Source organism: Muscardinus avellanarius (assembly GCF_963383645.1).
Source record: "Muscardinus avellanarius genome assembly, chromosome: 4".
NCBI lineage: Eukaryota > Metazoa > Chordata > Mammalia > Rodentia > Gliridae > Muscardinus > Muscardinus avellanarius.
The window spans coordinates 5,143,652-5,164,710 of NC_137789.1; the positions used below are offsets into that span (position 1 = coordinate 5,143,652).

General features: G+C 42.6%; 1 protein-coding gene across 1 annotated transcript in view; it reads left to right on the top strand.

Moving 5' to 3' along the window:
* FAM135B (family with sequence similarity 135 member B) overlaps window positions 1-21,059 on the top strand; it is a gene marked incomplete at both ends in the record, with an annotated part of 208,160 nt that overhangs the window by 110,390 nt on the left and 76,711 nt on the right. The window contains 3 exons of the mRNA XM_080695259.1: window positions 2,795-2,865; window positions 7,436-7,609; window positions 13,325-13,451. Coding sequence (XP_080551385.1) covers window positions 2,795-2,865; window positions 7,436-7,609; window positions 13,325-13,451 — 372 coding nt within the window. The remainder of the gene's footprint in view (window positions 1-2,794; window positions 2,866-7,435; window positions 7,610-13,324; window positions 13,452-21,059) is intronic.

Here is a 21,059-nt window from a genome sequence, read left to right on the forward strand (position 1 = left end):
ATATTTTACTTCCACTTTGCCAATGATAAACAACCAAGAGGTTGATTCAGTGGTAGAACTAAGATTTTTACCCCTGCAGTCTGACCTGAGGCTGCTTTCTTAGCCACCAGGCCACCTGGGGCTCAGGAGAGAAGTGGGGGAGGACATATGAGTCACCGTTAAGAGTAGAATTGAGGCCAACCAATGTGATTGTGCCACCTAGAACACAATTTATGGGGCCAGGCCAAAGAAGGCGAGCCCTTGGCAGAGTCTAGCATGAGTCTCATCAACTAGCTGATCCTGAGAAAGAGACTTTAACCACACTGAGCCTCAATTTTCTCACTTGTAAATAGGGGACAGCATTTCTTCACTCATGGTCTTATCCACATCAATTAATATCGAATATGCCTATCAGATAGTAACTCTTCTATAAGTATTAGCTATTATATTTTTTGCTGAGAATTTTGCACCAGGGATTGAACCCAGGGTCATTCTACCTCTGAGCTACACCCCCCAGCCCTATCGTTTTTTATTCTTTATTTTGAAACAGGTTCTCACTATGTTTCAAAGGTCCTTGCCAAATAGCCCAGGCTGACCATGAACCTGCAATCATCCTGTCTCAGCCTTAATTACTGGGATTACAAGCATGCACCACCACACCTGGTTCAATAATAGCTTCTTTTATTATCTTTACTATTATACCAAACTGCTTCCCAGTTGTGAGTCATGACCCTTGAAGAAAGGGAATGAGTGTTTCTGTGTGTGTGTGTGTGTGTGTGTGTGTGTGTGTGTGTGTGTACGCACGCACACCCAACATGCACATGTGTGCTTGTGAGCCAGTGTGTGGATACATGCATGTTGTGTTTGAAGGAGCAGGTAATTAACACCTAACACCAATCATAAACTGAATGGTCAGAAAAGGTAGTGACTTGGTTTTGGACTATCTGGCAGGTAAGATTTCTTGAGACTTCAGCTGGTGAAGCCACAGCCAGGCTCAACCTAGCCCCAATCCTGAGAGACTTGCCGAGAGTTTAAGGCTCAAGCTCCCAGTGAGATTGAATTACCAAGGCAAATGCAGGCTCAGGAGCTGGTTGGAGGGCTTTATTTGCTAGTCTTTCTCCCAAGGAACTGGTGGCAGGAGGCCTTGTTGCTTTCGTTGTGTGTATGAAGTGAGGTTCGTGATTATGCAAAACAAATCTAAGAGAGGAATTTATTTATAGCACTTGGATTTAGCAAAATGTTAACTGTTAAAGTACTTTAAAAAAAATTGAAACCCTGAGGACCCAAAGAAAAATTTCATCCATATGTCTCTGTCTGATTTATGCTTAACCAGAAAGATGTTTCCAAAGCGGCCATTGAATAGTTGTATAAGAAATTCCCATCCTTGCATGTTGAACACATTCTTGAAACAAAAAAAAAACAAGAAAAAAATGAAAGAAAATAAAAAAAAGAAAATGGGAGATAAAGAAGAGCCTTAATCCTCAAAAATGCATTGACACTTCTATGCAGCAGGCTCTATTCCCCAAGCTTCAGGGCCAGAGTTAATGAAGATCAGTATTCCCCTTAGTGATGCACAAATGAGTAAGGGCATGGAGCAAGAGAAGAGCCATGGGGCTTAGCAGGCCAGCCAGGCATTCACCGTGAATGTAAAGAAGCAGCGGTTGATGCAAGATTATGTGCCTGATACAAACAGAGCCAACAAATGCCAGCCATACATGGCCAGATCCAGGGATTTTCCCCCTAGAAGCTGGAAACCTGCAGTGCTAATGTGAAATTTCCTGAATTTTAAATGTTTTCAACTGCCTCAAAACATTTCTAAAAATACCACAGGGAATAAACAAAAACATGTTTGCAAATAGCACTTGGCTCATGAGGTTCTGATTTATAAGTTTGAAATAAACAATTGTAATAAGGAATGTTAAATGCTAAGATAGAGAAGAAGTAGGGCTTTGTGTATTAGAAAAGAAGGATTCCATCTAGCCTGAGAGTGGGGAGGAGGGTGATGCCTATCACACTCATACAGTGCACTGAGCAGAACAGCTGATTAAAGTTGATGGTGAACCTAGTAGTTAGCCTGCAACTCCACATAAGCAAGGGGTGATGGCGCTAACTTTGAGAAAAGAGGAATTGGGGATGCCATCTTTTGTGTGCATGTGAGAAGCACTGACTTTTGAGCTAAAGATGAAAGGATCCATGGAAAGAGAGAATGGTAAAGGGAAGAATCTTACAGTATAAATACTTAAATGTAGTGAATCTCAAAAATAAAAGTTATTTCTTCTTAAGAACTTACGCCACTGTGGGAAACTTAAGCCCACCTGGGCATTGGCTTCATCTTCCTCACAGTAGATGATGGAGCCTGTGAAGGACTTGAGGGTTAGGGAGGGTGCTGGTGTTCATGTCAACACCAGCCAAGATGAATTGCACCATAACAAGTCCAAGACTTCATCCTTCCTGCAGAAGGTGCTATGAAGCCCTTTATTCTGCCTAAAAATGTTCCAAGTCAGATTCATTTGGGAAATGAAGCTCTCAAAGGTCTTACAAGAAGAAAACTTCCTTAACCATTTTTTGAAAAGAGACTTTTCCCACACTGACTATCGAAATAATTTTCTTCTATTTTCTATACAACACCTCAGAGACCCTGTTCATAAATGACTTCATGGGACATGCATGGAAATAATATCACGAGCATAAATGCCATTGACCTGCGAGTGAGATTACCTACTGTTCCCTGGCTTTGTGAAATAAACTGAATGACTATTTTCTCTGGACAGGAGCTGCTGTCTGAAACCCTGTGGTCTTTCTTTTCCTCTTGCAGGTGGAAGATGCACTGAGTGAAGTCGATTTTCAGCTCAAGGTGGACCTGCACTTTACAGATAGTGAACAGCAGTGAGTGCCGTGGATAATCCTGGATTGTTGTAGCATGATGCCTTCCTCTACCCCTTCCCCCTCCTGGGGCACCCTCATGTCTACAGTTCTCAGAATGCCTCTCATAAACCCAGTTCCTGACAAGCTGCCAGGCCCCTCTGTAGTCACAGCTTACCAGGAACATGGGCTAAGAATGTCTGTGTGGGCATTCCAGACTGTGTTCAATTAAGGTAGGTAGCACTAGTCCTGTATACACAGGAAACTCCTCACTTCCTGGCTTTTTAACTGACACCTATATGGTCCCTACAGTTTCAAAACAGAAGTAATTGGGGTTTTTCGAATACTGACCCTACATGGATAGGAAATTCAAACCCTGTCTTAATCAGAGGAAGTTTTTTTTACCTGTATTCTGCATTTTTGTACTGAATGTCTACTGTTGTGTTTCAACTCTAAAAATTCAAAATCCATTTATGTATAACCTGGTGATTATATAAGCAGGTGACTCTCTTTCTCATTATTATATCCTTGAAGTTTGTTCTGTAGCTCTTCTTACCACCCTGAGGTAAACTTTCACATCAGGAAGTGATTTAGATTCTTTCAGGTCATATATATAAATGATCCTTTTCTTATTTGGATGCAGTGTCAAAACTCTTGACTCTCATCCAATTTATATCTTCTTTCATTTGCCTAATTTCTCCACCCTACATCTAAATCCAGATTTTCTTAGGGTGTAAAACTCCCAGTGAAGAAACGGGATAGTGGAGGGCTTGGTATTTCTTTCTTTCTTTTTTTCTTTACTGTGGTTGATGGGTCAGGCATGGGAAGAAGGAAGAAGATGGAGGAAGGGTCAGGAAATAATATTTTATTGGCTATAAGCAGGGCCTTCCTATGGTAGATGCTGAATCCCCCTTGAAGTGTGTTTGAGAATTTCTTGGGGATATACCTATTGGACACTCCTCCAACAATAAACTGGCCCTATCTTTGCAGGTTTCTGATATATTGAAAACTTCTGTATTCACTATATGTGACTCAGATCTTTCAGAAAACTTTTTGAGGCATATATTTCTCCAAAGAGCCCGCATCTGTCCATGGGAAATGCATAGTCACTTTACACCCCCCCCCAGCACACACACATGTAATGGGAAACCCATTTCCCAAGGCTGCTTGATCTCTCTTGGGTTAGTTCAGAACTCATGTTTCCACTGATCTAGAGGGCACAGAGTGATCTCCCTTAAGGTCCTTTCTCCTTTGGCTTAATAAAATAGAAATAAAATTTATTTTACTTCTGGTCTGCTTGAAAAATCTCAGCACACTGACTACTCTGTACTGATTAGAATTAACCTTCACATCTGGTCTGTAAAACCTCTTCAGGAATTGCTTCACCTTTTTTTCTTAAAAATATGAAATCCGAAGGCTGATGGGCTAATCCTTGTAGAACTGACTGTCCCACCCCTTCAAAGTTCAGACTCCCTCCCAGGACTTTATTAAGCACTGTGCCAACCCTACGATCTGTCTACTTGTTGTGGATGTTTTCATAACATGACTCATTAAGTCAGAGGGGATCTGAATCAAAGAACCACTGAAACATCAGACCCTATTGAATCCAGGCACTGAAAAACAAAATATGTTGAGTGTATCTGGTAGTGCCTGGTTGTTGACTGGCTGGAGTTTCTGTCCATGGTACTGAAACAGACTGGGCTCAACATCATAGATTCCTCTGTCTTGTCTATATTATGATCTACCCTCTCTGCACCCAACCCTAGATACTCACTTCTCTGTCATATTTGTTTTCCTCTTGGTACAATAGTGGATGTGTAGGAAATCCTAGACAGAATCGCAGAATCAAAGCCCCTTTATCCATTGTTCTCATGTCCCCTCCACCATCTGGGATATTATATCATTTATTCCTCCAGTAACTCACTAAAGCTCTATGGCCCTCATGTCCACTTTCTTCAGAGAGTTTCATACAATAATCACTTAATAGACATTTCCGTCAATTACAAACTCAATCTAGAAATTATTCTTCAACAAGACCTTTAAGAAGCTTTAATATAAGCCATAGCAGACACAGAAAATAGGACCTTCAAAGAGTCAGTAATGGATAGCCCATGTATAGGAAATCAGTCCAAACAAAGTATATAGAATTCAGAGTCAGGCTTAGCACTCATCTACTATGAAATATGGATTGAATCTATTTTTACAAATTCCTATAGCCTTATTTATAAAATGAAAATCATTATTAGATATGTCATCCAGATTAAAGGAGATATTATGTTCAGCAGGCCAGTACATGGCCTGCTGGATAAATGGTCTCTTCCTTTTTATGGCTTCCTGGATGCAAGTAAGGCCAGGTTTCAATGTGTTGCTTCTTTTCTATAATATGAAGCACTTAATAACAATCAGAATGGTGGGCTTTCAGTAAACATACAATTAGCTAAGAAGAACAGGAAGCCAGAGGTTGGGGAATATTGGAAATTTCATATTTTTTAATTTTCCTCAATTGGGTTTAAGGATGATAAGGTATTCACAGCACATCCTGGGGGTAGACATTAGGCTTTGAAGCAACACTAAATCAGCCAGCTTATTCATCACCTTATAGAAAACAAGGTAAAGGAGTAAAACAGAGAATATTGGGAAGGCTTCTGAAGTCATCTCTTCCAATGGTTCTTAAAGTGGGTGGGCAATGATGCTCTCCCAGGACATTTGGCCATGTCTCCTTTGGGGGTCCTCTGGAAGGGTACAAAGATGATACTTAATATTTTGCAATGCACAGGTCAGCCTTGCTCCCAAGAAAAGCATCATACAGTCCCTAGAATCATTATGCTGAGGTTAAGCATCTCTGCTCTAGTCTAGTTCACATATGTACTTGCTGCTAGGCTATGACTCTTCAGCACCTGCATGTACAGAGACAAGGAGCCCATTTCTTCCCATCACATCCCATGCGGTCTCTGCTGTCCAGGAAAGTCTCCTGTACTTCAAGGGCCAATTTATCCTTGTATGCTTTCTCTCAGTTGACCTCAACTTTGTTCCTTGTGGATGCCTAGAAAAATCTTCAGGCTTAACAGCTGTTTAGATAAGGAAAGCTCTTTATTCCATCCTTCATCTGCAGGGCTCTCTCCCTGAGGTTGTGCCTCTTGGCTATTGATATTGTTTAAGTTTTTCTTGTTTGCTTTAGTTCCTCTAATACTTTAGTTTGCATTTTCCTTTCAGTTTTACCAAGTTTATCTTTATCTTCCCTAAACTGGACATTCTAAGACCTTCATTTGATCATCTCACTATTTTTTTATTGGTGCATTGTTGTCATACATCCTAATGGAGTAAAATCTGTTAGAGACATACATGAACACATCACTTTAGCCTTAATTCTTCGCCCATCTTATTAATGTGGCTTTGATTCCTGTTAATGTTTTTTTTGCATCTTTAATACACTGAGATATGTTTGAGTCACCTGTTGATCAGCCCAAAGGAAGTTTCTGTGAGAAAGCAATATTTTTAATGTACAGCAAGGCCTCGATGAATCATTGCCAAATTTAGAATGAGAATAAATGGTAATGACTTGCTGAGAACCATGGGGGATATTCACCAACACCCATTGAATTTATTCCTTGTAAAAGTGGAGGTCATCACTTGTATACTACTTATACTTATGGTTTATTTATGGCCACTGTGGTTTTGGCTCTCAGACTTGTTATTCATTTAAATACAAGCAACCAGGATAACAAGAAAACTCATCCCAGGAGGTCCTGGGAGGACATATCCTTTCCTTTTCCTCTCTTGCCATACTCCTCATCTATAAAGGAGGATAATCTCCCTCTCTTTGACCCATGACTGGAAGATGCTCATCTGTTTTTCCCGTGGGCTCTGGCTCAACACAATTCATAGAGCCTGCGGGATTGGTCTGCAGAGCTGGAGTTTAGAGCTGGCTTCCTGAGGCCCAGCAGGGCTGGCTTTTATTTAGAGATGAATAAAACTCTTCTCCTACCAAAAATGCTGTTGGCCCTTGCCTGCCAGTTGCTGATCTCTGAGGATCCGTGGCTCACATGGAACTGGTCAGGCCATTTCAGCACTGCCATTCACACTTGTGTTCATTCAGTCAACCGATTGTTCATTTTACTAAGCACGTTTTTGACCAACTTCCTCAGCATGCCGGTATTATCTGGGAATTGGAGCTTCAAAGAAAAACTAATGGTAGTTTTTGTCTTCGGGAGTATAAATGGGATAGACAACCCAATCTTATGATATCGGCACAGCATGATAGCTACAGTGCCGGGGTCTGAGGAGCAATGAGAGAAAAGAAGGAAAAGATAGCCAGGAGTGATGCCTCATTGAGAGGGGGCTGGAGAGAGCTAAGCATTGTAATCAACACCAGAGTTTGGGCTTGGAGTCAGTGACAGCAGAGCATGAGCCCCAGATCGGCTGCACGGTCTTGGTTTCTTCATTTGCCAATCATGGGTAAGATGAGTCCTGCCAGGCTAGAATAAGGTGGTACATGCATGGTGTTTGGTCTGTGGATAGGCTGTATTGTGATTCTGTTGGGTTATGGCAAGACAAACCTTGGTCACTCACATGAGCTCACTTGCTTTCCTTCCAGGCTGAGGGATGTGGCCGGGGTCCCGGTGATCAGCAGCCGCACACTTGGCCTGCACTTCCACCCCAGGAGAGGTCTGCACCACCAGGTCCCTGTCATGTTCGACTATTTCCACCTGTCAGTGATCTCACTAACCGTCCATGCTGCCCTGGTGTCTCTGCAGCAGCCCCTGATCAGGTACAAAGTTGGGGACAGGTCTGATATGCAGGGATGCCTTCCCTTTTGGATGTAGCAGGGAAGCATGGGATGTACCAGGGAAGATCGACACAGATCAGCCCATCAGAGAAGCTTCTCCTAAGACTCAGGTGTGGGCCTGGGCTTCATTAAAAATGACAGAAGAGCCAGAGAGTAGCAGTAGCCAATGGGGCACTGGTGTGGATCCTAGGGACCAAAACCCTGAAAAATATGGCATACATTAGGAGAACTTAAGTTCTTCATCTGGCCTCGATTTTTTCTAACTGCTTTATTTGAGAAGTTATCTAATGTTCCTGAGCCTCATGATCTTCAGCTCTGACAAAGAATTACTAATGTCTCCCACCTGCACGAGATTTTAGTGAAGCCCAGATGAGAACAGGGCTCACCTAGCAGGATCCATGCTGTCTCCCTTTTTCCATTGCTATTTGTTCAAATTCAAAGAGACCCTGTGCCTTTCCCCTTCAGTGCCTCACCCCCCAGAGCATCCCCAAAGCCCTGCAGAGGATGGAAACTTGGAGAATTTTGTAAGTATAGGAGCAGAGCTGAAAACAGCTGGCCTCATATGCTGTGCATGGCCATTCATGATGATCCCAGTGTGGCCCACCATATCCAGCTAAATAATTCCTTTTTTACTGGTGCCTTATAATCATACATCTTAATGGGGTGCAAGATGGTAGAGGCATACATGCACACATCACTCACTTAGCCCTTCCCCAGGTCCCACCCCATTCCTTCCCCTCTCCATCCTTCTCATGTTTGGCTTAGTGATTGACTTTGATATGTTTGTGAATGTACATCATGTAAATTAGGGAATTTCTCTCTTCCCCCCTTCCATTCCCCACAGTTAGGTTGCCTTATTTCTAAACATCACACATGCACATGGGAAAAAGCTGCACATATGTACAATAGGATATTTAAGGTTGGAATCTTGTGACACAATTTTTGGAGGGACATTTTACCAGTTTCTCTTTTCTGGATGGTTTCTCAGTTAGTACTGAGCATGAGGAGGATCAAATGAGATGAATTTTGAGAGGGGAAAGTGAATTGCACAGGGGAAGATTGAGTGGTGTTGACTTTTGGCAGAGAGAAATCCCCTGGGAGTTAAAGTCAGGGCACATGGCAGGACCCGAGAGCAGGAGAAGTTGAGGGCTGCACACAGCTAGTGAGCAGCAGCCCCTGGGTGGAGACCAGAGAGCACATGGTCACAGAGCTCTGCTGAGAATCGTGGACACTATCCTGCCTAAAACTTTGAGTTTCTTGATGGGAACTGTGCTTCTAAGATAAAGGAGTCACTTGGATGAAGAAGTCTGCATGCTATTCATTACTTTTGCACTCATTAGCATTTGCTGAGGGCCTTCAGTGTTCCAAAAGTGTCAGGCTGTACACAGCATATCCTGCTGTAGAATTATCAGGCTCCTTATAATAGGCCTTTCCTTAAAGGCGCTCACATCCAGTACAGTGGGATGAGCTACATGTATGCTATTATACTCTGATAAATGTTATAACAAAGTTTGCAGGGTGTGGTGACTCACAAATGTAATCCCAGTACTTGGAAGTCTGAAACAGGAGGATTGCAGGTTCATGGCCAGACTCAGGTATAGGGGCCCTCTGTAACTTAGTGAGACCCTGTTTCAAAATAAAGAATAAAAAAAACAGGGCTAGGAGTATAGGTCAGAGGTAGAATGGCCATGATTTCAATCTCCATTACCACACACACACAAATAAATTGTAGCAGAGTTTAATAGAAAATCTTCAAAGTCTTATCATTGTAGGAATCCAGGAAAGTAAACCTGGCCTGGGAAATTACAGGATAAAGAGCATCAGGTAACAGCAGAATATTATTATCCTGAAAAGGCCTATTTCCCAGCCTTCAGCTTATTCTGAGGACTGGCAAATATTGCTCCTGTGCACAGTCAAAGGTGTGACCCATTTGCTGTCAGGGAAAGAAGATTAGAAAAGTCAGGCTGATAGCTGGAGGTTGTAGTCTGGAATCAGCTGCTGGATGCAGTGACAGCCTGGGGTAGAAAAGGCAGAACTATTTCTGACCCTGATGGTTCTGGGGCCTCAAGAGAGAATAGTCCTCCTCAGATGGAGTCATAACTACCTAGTTGTCCAGCCCCACCACTTATTTTCTGAAGATCCTTTGATAAATCACCCTTCTTCACTAAACACTTGTTTCAATGTGTAAACAAAACACACACAGAGATTAGGTTGGTGTTTTTAAATAGGTGGTATTTAACCAGCAGAGATGATGAGTACATGCAGTGAAATCAAGTATAATGTTGCTGGTTGCATGTGCTGGAATCATACTTGTTTCAAGGTTGGTGTCATTTTGCTTTCACCACTTGAAGAAAGGCCTGACCTTGAAGCTCTGGGGTGAATAAGTCAGGCCCTAGATAACATAAATAGTGAACTCAAATCAAGAGAGATTCTGTTATACCAAGGCGTGTACAAGTTATTGATAGAGCCCAGTATAGGGCAGGGGTTAAGAGCATAGGGTGTAGGATCAAATGGATCCAGGTGGCCATCTCAAGCCTCAGCTTCTTATCTTTGTTCACTGGAGCATAGGGTATTCAGTTTTAGGGTAGAACAATAGGTTGTTAGAAGGATCAAATGAGACAGCATGTGTAAAACCATTCGCCATGCATTCAGTAGATAAATATTTATTTAGCACTTACCACATCCCAGGCCCTGACCTAGGCCACCTGTCCAGCTTGAATAAGCCCTTAATAAAGGGCAGGCGATTTTTAGCATGGAGAGAAGTGGTTCTGCTTGAAGCCTGAAGGCAATCTTTATAGAGAAATGAACTTTGTGTTTCATGGGGGGAATAAGAGGCTAGGGCAATGAAGATGAATTTTTGGTGGTAAATTGGAGTCAGAATTCAGCAGTGTAATTAATGACAGATTAAGGAACTGAAAACCCATTTATTGTCCAAATGTAAGGCACTGAAGGTGTGAGCAGAACAGCCTGATAAGACATATGAGGATCCTTCCAGAAGCTTGGGCTGGAGGTAGTATCAAAGGCGGCAGGAAGTTCAAAGTCCCCAAAGCTTACTGGGGAGCAGGCATTCCCCCTTGAGCATCTGTGAGCCCTGATGCTACTTATCTAGTTTTCAGGTATCTGGGAAAACTTAGAACTGTAGCTTTCTGACAGGGACAGTCTCTGGCAAGGCTGTCTGCAGAACCTTGCCGGAGAGGAACTCACACAACTGTGGTGGGTGCTTATGCTCCTCCAGGGAGGGGTAAAAATAGAACTTTCTTCCGATCTCTGATTTCACAGGAAGAATTTCTATCTTGGTTCACAGTAGCTGGGAACAAAGGGAGCCCTTTAAGGTTGTGGGAAATACCTGTCAAGTAGGGAGCGCACTGAGTTTTTCCAGAAAAGCAGGTTTTCACAACATCAGTTAGAGCCAGCAAGAATGAAGCATGTGTGAGATTAAAATTTAACCTCAGAAGACCCTTAACCTTCACTGAAAAGACAGTGGAGAAAAGAATCCAAATTTTAACTCTCAAATGGGGCCAAGTGGATTTCTCCAGGAGATTCTCAATTCTCATTCACTGGAAAAAAAGCTAATCAAGGGCCACACTGAAATAAGTGCCAAGACATTTTATTTATTTATTTATTTATTTATTTATTTATTTATTTATTTTTATTTTGCAGTACTAGGGATTGAATCCAGGGACATTCTACTCCAAGCTACATCCCCAGCCCTATTTTTTATCCTTTATTTTGAAACAGGGTCTCACTAAGTTTTGGAGGGCATCACTAAGCTTAGGCTGGCCTCAAATCTGTGATCCTCCTATCTCAGCCTCCCAAGTACTGGGATTACAAACATGTGCCACCACACCCGGTTCAGTATAATATGTATATATATATATGTATATGTGTGTGTGTATGTGTGTGTGTGTGTGTGTGTGTGTGTGTGTGTGTTAGAAATTGTGTTATGTTACCCACCATAGTTACTAGCATTATTGGATCATCAGTGTTTACCAGACACAGTGCTTAAAACTCTTCTTGGTCAATGTCACAAAGTGGTGACCCATAGTTCACAGGCTATATTCAACTCTTCTTACCTGTTGGGGCTAGCGCAGTGGTGGTGATAAATCTTGCCTGAGACAGGCCTGGGACGTGTTCTGGCACCCTGACTTTCATGGTGGTCTGTTGACCATTTTACATCCTTCTCCAGAACCACCACTGACTGTCCAGCCTTTCCACTCAGTTTGTTCCAAGAACTGCTGTTCTCCGCTCACCAGCCTCAGTTTACCTCCATGGCATTTCACCTGTTGGCTTGTCTGTCTGCCTCCCTCTCAAGACCAGAGACATATGTTTAATGATGCAAGCCTCTCCTCACCCTAGTACCTCATACCCTTCCTGGCTTGCACCATGAGCCCCATCATATTAAAATAAGCAAATTAAAGAGAAATATGATGTCAATTTTGTTTCACTGTCAGTACTTTGAGCAGAAGCTCGGGTTTCTTGGATGAAGCCTTCTACAGTTCTTCTGAACAAATACAGTGAAGATAACACCATCCGAGGTTACTTACTATTAAGACTCTCTTTGCTACCGTGCACCCTATCACTGGGGGATTAAAACACATCTCTGGAAAAATGTCCATAATATTCATATAAATAATATTAATTAATGGACCATTAAGTTGCTTAGTAGATTAGATCTGTTGGAAAGGCAAGAGTAAGTAGATTTCACTGGTATATTAACTGATGAAAATCAAGAAGACTAAGGTAGGAGAGATGATCATACAAGTAAAAAAGATAAATTGCAATGATCACATGACCTTTCCTAATTTCCTTTCATTCTAAAACTGATCTTTGCTATGACACCATGCCAGTTCATCTTTACAATGAATCTCAGAGCAAGTTGGGATCCGGGTATTGGCTGTTTAGCAGATAACCATATTCTCAACCAGCATGGATGCCGCCAGCACCGTAGCGGGCAGTCTGTGACCCTCCACTAAACTTTGAATGGATCGTGGCAGTGGATGCTGCCTTATGTTCTTCCACCAAAGAGCAGACAGAGGTTCAGAGAGGGCTGGGTGCATCTATGTCCAGGTGAGGCCATCCTGAGGAGGAGAAACAGGACCCAGAGCATCTGTGAGAGGGCCTGAGCCTTCTGCTCTGCTCAGATGCCCTTCCCTTTCTCTTGCCTCTCTGGCTACACTACCTCGAGGCTTTGCCTTAGGTCTGGTCATCACCCATGCTGGGACATTTAGGTTGGGCATTTCTTTGTATAATCAGCAGACACATTACATCTAGGGCCTCCAAGCTTTCATGCCAGCTGGACCTCTAGTCCTCACAACATCCAAATATGTCCTGTCTAAGCACCTGATAGGGGTCAACTTTTTTTTTATATACTGTTTGAACACAAGGTCATTTTACTTTTGAGCTAGGCTTCCAGTTCTTTTTATCTTTTTATTTTGAAACAGGGTCTTGCTAAGTTGATGAGGCTGACTTTGAACCTGCAATCATCCTCTGTCTCAGTTTCCCAAGTACTGGGATTACAGAAGGCTGCCATCACACCTGGCTTTAACTACTCCTTCAAAATGTTCTGCCTGAGGAATCCCCATCAATGGCACCAGCACTTGCTCTACATTCTGTTTTGCCCTCTTTTTTTTTTGTTTAACATATACTTTTGTTGATACCTTGTAAGTATACATCATAACAAGCTTCTCTTCTTTTTAGTTTTACTCGTCCAGGAAGAGGCTCCTGGCTTGGTAAAGGAGGCCCAGACACGGGACAGGAACAGTCCATCATGTCTCTGGAAAACTTGGTCTTTGGAGCTGGATACTGCAAGCCAACTTCCTCAGAGGTAACGTCTCTCCAGGGGTCTGGGCCTGTGGCCTACAACTGCACTTTGCAAAGCACGTGGCCTATCAGTTTCCTCCTTTCAAATGCTCCCATTAGACTTTCTTCCCTCTGTTATTTTCTCTTTCTGTCCATATATTCTTCTCTTTATCACTACATCATTTATCAAACACTTTTCTAATGCCAAGCTCTGTGGTGGACACAAAACATTTGGTCCTTTTAAGCAGCTGCTATTCATTGTTTCCTTGGAGAAAACAGTCCTCTGGAGGCTGAGAGGCTGTATTGTGATGGGGCATTTCTCAATTTTATGGGATATTGGGAGTCTGTGGCATTGAGTCATCCCTGGCTTCAAAACCTCTCTCCATCTTTCATTTGCTCACATGTTGAGCATACTCTTTCCACCTGCTGGGTGGTACCACTTGCAGTCAGTACATTCATGGAACATCATTGGTATTCAAGGTGGTAATGGACATGAAGTCCTCATACCAGTACCTGGCCCTCAATAATTGCTCAATAAATACACATATCCTGCCCTGCCTCTCGTTTCTTCTTCCCAAAAAGCATCTATTGTTACTCTTCTGCCATGTGCAGGTTTGGCCACTAGGGCTGTCTGTATTCTCCTGAGCCAATACATGCTGGGTTTTTATTAGTAGCCTACTCCGAAATAATCAGCCTGTAATATTAAGAACAGTTCAGAGAGAAACAGTCTAAAGGATGGGTTTCTTCATTATCATGAAGAATTGGCTCACACTTAGAGAGGTGGACAAGGTCCCCAAATCTGCAGTCATCAAGCTGGAGTGCTTGTGGTGTAGCTCCAGTCTGAGTCTGAATCCAGAGGTAGGAGAAAATGACACCACAGATGAAAGGCAATGAAAGATATAGTTCTCCTTCACCAACTTACTCACTTTTTGTTCTATTCATACCTCCAGTGGCCTGGATGAGTGTCATAAATATCGATGATAGTGCTCCATTTTATTCAGTCCGCCAATAATTAAAATATTTATGTTATTCAGAAAATCTTGCAGACATCCAAAGCAATGTTGAACCAAACATCTGGGCACCCTGTGGCCCAGACAAGTTGACACAACACATTGATCATCACACAGCCCATCGCATGAGTGTGGAAGTTGATGTGTGCTCACATAGAACTTAAAAGATGTTGTGTGGCCAAGTCCCATGCTGAAGTTCTTCCAGGTATTATGTAATACATGAGATGCACCTGCTCATGACATTACCTTTCCCAGCTCTAAAATCACCTGGTAATTCCAGCTGTAAAAGTGGACCAAGTCCTGACTCTATCTAGTTTAGGCTGCTGTGTCACACGTTCTTATGGCCCTGAGAAATAAAATAGGGGTACCAGGGTCCTCATGAGGGACAGGGTACCAGAATCCAGAACAGGGCTTGGAGTCATGCAAAGAACAGATGTTAGAACTGAGTAGGGCCAGTTTGTAGGTGGCTTTCCAGCCTATAGATGCAAGATCCCTGGCAACCTCTGAAATTTTCAGACCTGATGTTTTTAGCGCTGTAAGAAATGTCTTGAGTGGTTGAGAACGTAAGTGGAACTTGGTGAGACTTCCTGCTTTGTGGGGACTTCTCCGTGGTACCTCCTATGGAAGAATGACTTCCTACTGGGACTCTGCAGCCTAGAAATGGGAAAGGATAGAGTTTAGAAGGCAGGTTTCCAGCCTCCATCCTCAGTGCCTATAGCAGGCCCCTGGTCCTGCAGTGGATGTAGTGGTGTGCCCCTAGGTCACCTCCCTGTTCCCCTGCTGCTAGGAGCATGGATGGCAGACTCTGCAGGAACTGTTGTTTTACAAAGCTGCCCAGGAACTGGTGAAGCTTCTATTGTGAACACATAGCATCTAACTTCTCCTCTGCCTCTTTCTACCTCTCATCCCCCCCCATGCATGCTGGCCACCTCCCCAGTATGTTACTACCTGGAAATGCTCAGCTCAGACTCTGATTTTGGGTATGTGACCAGGATGTGTGTGCCTATCCCACATGATCTTAGCATGGTTCAAAGAATTTCCAACACTTTCCCTCCCCCATCAAGTATTTACCTGGTGCTGTAGAATCCTAAGAAAACGCTTCTAACAATCTGTTTATTCCAAAGGATCACTGATGCACAATGCCATAGACCTCCTTCAAGATGCGTTTAGAGGCCACTGTGCTCTAGAGCACTCTGACATTTTAGGAAAAGCATACTTTTCCCCAAATGCTCTAGGAATTGTTGTCTTTCCTATACTAGCAGTCTCAGTGGTCATGAATAGAGACCATTTTATTTAGCTCTGTATCTACCATGCCTGGTGTAGAAAATTAGTGCTCAAGAAATGTGAAGCCAGGTGTGGTAATGCATGCTTATAATCCCAGTACTTAAGAGGCTGAGAAAGGAAGAGCACGGTTTGTGGACAGCCTCAGCTACTTAGCGAGGCCCTCTAGAACTTAGTGAGTCATTGTTTCAAAGACAAAGGAGAAAGTATAGATGAGAAAATAAGGCCACCTAACTGAAGGGGATGAGAGGGGGAAGAGTGAATTCCTTAATGTACATGATGTATATTCACAAACATATCAATCACTAAGCCAAATATGAGGGGGGAATGGGGTGGGTAAGGACTAATTGAGTGATGTGTGCATGTATGCCTCTACCATCTTGTACCCCATTAAGATATATGACTACAATGCACTAATAAAAAAATTTAATAGGGTTGGGTATATAGCTGAGAGGTAGAATGCCCCTGGGTTCAATCCCCAGTAGAAAGAAAGAAAGACAGAAAGAAAGGAAGACAGACAGACAGACAGACAGAAAGAGAAAGAAAGAAAGAGAAAGAAAAAAGAAATGGAAGAAGGGAGAAAGGGAGGGAGGGAGGAAGGAAGGATGGAAGGAAGGAAGGGGAGAGAGAAGGAATAAAGAAAGGTATTTTGGATAAATGAACAATTCAAGTCTGTGGCTATATTAAGAGAGTCGAACAGCCAGAGACCTAAGCCATTCAGACCCGCCCTTGCTTTACTTGGCAGTAGACAAAAACCCAATGGTAGGGAGCTGCCCACTGACAGACATTCCAATGACTACTGCTTGTCTCTTTCTGAGGATGTGTGTTAAAGCAGACAGCCCTGTCTTTTATAGGATTCAGATAAAATGGCTTATTTGTGTGTGCTTGGCATTGAACTTGCTCATGGAACTTAGCTCAATGGGTTATTTTCAGGACTTGATTCTTTTCCTGAATGTTTTCCATTTGGGTCTCCTCCAATTATGTGACTCAGTGTGATGCGCCCACCCTGAGCCTGCCCACCAGGCAGGGACTGCCAGGCAAAGAATGAAATCCACTCCCCTGAGAGTTGTGCATCCAAATCCCCAAGAAGCCCTGAGCATTAACAAATAGCACTGGAATCCATGCAGGCTGCAGCCTCTGCTGGCAGGATTAGAGAACAGCTTCCCAAAGAAGCTTTCCTGGCAAAGCCTTTTGCAAAGCTGGACTTGCACAGCCAAATGAGCTTCTGGGCACAAAGACCATGAGGAGGTGAGGGTTGAATGTATCAGCTATTCTTGTCTCCCACTTTCCCAGGTCACTCCGCTATGGCCCCTTCCTTCTGACTGCAACTTGGAAATCAGACCTTTTTACTTAGAGTCACTGGAGCAAGGCTTTGTGTCCCTTCCCCATCTCAGACCAGCAGCTGTGCACTAGAAGAACCACTTACCTTCATCACCCATGCTCTAGCTGTTGAAAGAGATGCTAAAGCCAACATCACAGGGTTGCTGAGGAGACTAAATGGCATCACCTCATAAGGACCTCAAGAACATAGAGTCTGGCACATTCATGCCCAAGAAGAGGCTCTGCTGATGTTATCGTTCTCTTCATTTATCCATATAACTAAATCAAGTGTTACACCAACAACCTCCAGGTGCTCTTGAGCATGGAAACTAGAATGAAAAGGTCTTCAGTGTGGTTTTGTTCTTGGCTTTAACACTGACCTGTTGTGTGACCTTGAGCTAGCATCTCTTTCTCTGGTGCTCAGTTTCCTAGCGTGTAGAAAGAGAAGTGGAAAAAAATCTTCCAGGAGACCTCCTCTCTACTGTTCTCTGATTCTTTACTGCAGTAGCTCTGGCACTATCAGATACAGTTTGAGCAATTGGCCCCTGTGTGATGTATTGATGTAGCTTCTTCATAGAAAGAGAATCAATGGGATGTATATGTACCTCTCTCTCCCTCTCCCTCTCCCTCTCCCTCTCCCTCTCCCTCTCCCTCTCCCTCTCCCTCTCCGTATGTGTGTGGGGGGGTGTAAAATTTCCAGTTAAGGCTGGAGTTTTAACTCAGGAAGTTCCATTCCATCTCTCTCCACCCCCATGGGTAAAGACAAGGAGAGATTTATTTTAAGATTTGGCTCATGGAATTGTAGAGGCTGACACGTCCAAATATCTTCAGGGTAGACTGGCAGGCTAGAGACCCAGTGGAGAGTTGCATTTAAGTTCAATAGCTCTCTGCTGCCAGAATTTTTTTTGGGGGGAAGGTCAGGCTCTGACTGATTGGATGAGACCCACCCCACATTGCAGAGGCTCAATCTGCTTTCATCAAATTCTGATGATTTTAGTGTCTATATCTTCTACCAACTACCTTCACAGAAACACTTGAAATGTGTGGTTCAGTAGTTGGGCACCATGGCCTGACCAAGTTAACACATGACATAATTATCACATCTAATAAATTTTGGCACCTGCTGAGCCATTCATGCACGTGGAGACCTTAAGTTCACTTGCAGCCTTTTATATTTCCTTTTATAGATGGAGCATTTGAGACAGAGAGGTGTGAAGTTGTGTCTCTGCAAGCACATCTGGGCCATATTGAAGTTGCAGCTCATGAAATGCAGTGCCACCCCCACTGTTTCCAAAACCACTGACCACTAGGAATCCCCAAACACTACAGACAGGAGAACAAGGGCACTGTAGTCAGAGTAGTGGCAATCATGTTTCCAACAGAGCTGGTTTAGTAGGCAGCTGGGGCCTCCCTGCTTCTGCTCACCTGTCCAGATCATGGGTCCTGCCCTTGCTTTGGGCAATGTGTGCAGCTAGAACAGGCTCTGTCCCAGATGTGCATGTTGGTCAGAGGTCAAATCCCCTGTCTTCTGCTTGGCTTAGAGGATAGTTTCCAAGACAGGGAATCCTGTGTAATTGAAAGACCGTTTAAGGTCACCATTCTGAAGTTGTTTACCTTTTAAGTTGGATTACAGAAAATTGCAGAACCAAACCTTTCTTAAAGGGAATGATGCTCATGTCACATGTTTACATGGTATGCTCAGCTATACAAAGCCCCTTTCATCCTGAGTTCTGTGGAACCACAGATTCTTCCCAGCTGCTGGGAGGCATGTGTTTGGCAGTGCACAGGGGCCAGGGAGAAATTGAGACCCTGGAGCTTACCTCCAGCAGGCATTTTTTTGTTCTTCCAGGCATGCTTTCTTTTACCTTTCTGCCTCTGCTTTCTTAATTTCCTTTCACTTTACTCTTGCTTTGAGACTACCTTTGCTTTTTAATTGTAAGCATCCTCGTATCCCTTGCATGAGGATCTAGAGTCATATATGTAAGGTGCTGGCATTCATCATTACTATTAAACATGTCAGTGCTTGGTCTCTGATCTGTGACACCTCTGGATCCCCATTGCTTGATTCACTAAGGGGATATTAATCAAGCACCAGCTCCAGCTGTGTCTCTGGCATGGTACAAGGAATTGGCAGCAGCTTAGCCCACGTGGTGGCCTCCAGCACTTCCAGAGCCTAGGTATGGGAAGGGGCTGGGGCAGGCAGGTGCTGGTTGATGCTGGATGCTTAAATGAGGTGAGAATGGATATGATCAAGTCCTCTTCCATCCTCATGAAGAGTTAGACATTAGCTTACTGGGACCAACCAACATTTTAATTTTTTTCTATTTAATCAGAGGGAGAATGTATATATTCTAGTCTAGGTAATATTCATATTTATACCAAATGAATTTGTAAACATATTATTTTAAATATTTGTTTTATAGGTGAAAGAGTTCATGGAGGTTGAAGTAGCTCAGATGACAAAAATGATAATTCAGGTCTTAGAGTGATGGTTATTATTCCTGGTTATTGTCTTTTGATTGCAGCCAAGAGGAAGCTTAGTCCTATGGTTTCCCCGGGTGCAGAGGTGTGACCCTACAGTTCAGTCCTCTATTTGGCCTCATGTTTGCCAAAACTAACTGTAGAGGCAGGACACCTGCATATTGAGATGTTACCTGACCTTCAAACATGGATGAGGCAGCCAGATGCAGGAGGCACTGCTGCTTGAAATTTGTGAGAATAATCTTTAAGGTTAACTTCCTGCAGAAGCATAATAAATTACAGGATAATATCCTTCAGGTTCATGCATATATGCTAGGCTTGCTTTCATTTTTAAGGCTGAACAATATTCTATTATGTATTTCTAACCATTCATCAGTAAGGAACATCTCAGTTTTTTCCATATCTTGGCTATTGTGAATAATGCCTCAATGAACATGGGCACATGACTATTACATTGACATACTGATAGGACCCTCTGTATTATTTCCCATAGTGGCTGCACCATTTCATATTCTCACCAACAGTATACAAGGTTACAATTTTTTCACATCCTTTCAAGTACTTACTGCCTGCCTGCTTGTTTCCCTCCCTCCCTTCCTTCATTCCTTTCTTCCTTCCTTCCTTTTTTGTTTCATTCCTTTCTTACTTCCTTTCTCCTTCCCTCCCTCTCTTGCTTTCTTCTTTTTTGAGATTATCCATCCTACCTGTGCTAGGCGATGTCCTATCATGGTTTAATGATATTTCCCCTGGTGATTAGCAATGCTGAGCACTTTTTCATATATTTGTTGTCCGTTTTATTGTCCACTTTGAAGAAAGTTCATTTAAGTCCTTTATCCATTTTGTTAAAATTGGATTATGTGTTTATATTTCTGTCGAACTCATAGGGAGTTCCTTACATATTTCAGGTAGTGTCTTCTTATCAGATATATGATGTATAAACACATTCTTCCTCTTTTCCTCATGTATTTCTGGCTTTGCAGTGTAGATGCATTGAGTTTGATGCCAGCTGATTTTTGCTTTGGGTGCTGTGTCATTTGCTGTCATATCCAAAAAACTACCTCTGAGACTGATATCATGGAACTTCCTTCTCATGATTTCTTCAAAGAGTTTTATAGTATCAGGTCTTACATGTAAGTCTTTAGACCATTTAAGTTAGTTTTTGTAAATTTTGTGTATATTGAAAGTCCTGAGTTCAATACCATTCTGGATATACAGTTTTCAAAACATTATTTGTTCGAGAGACTGTTCTTCCCCCATGGTGTATCCATGGTACTTAATCAAAGACCAACAACTCTCTGAATATCCATTATATTTAAAACCACTTTATTGGAGTATTATTTGTGTAAAAAACTATATTCATATATATAAATACATACATGTATACACATACATAGGATATACATATTCATTATGTACATTTTAATGATTTTAGATGGCTTGCAATTCTGTTCAATTGGTTCCTCTGTCTTTGTGCTAGTACCACAGTGTTTTAGTTATTATAACTTTGTAATATATTTTGAAACCAGGTTGTGTGATGCTTT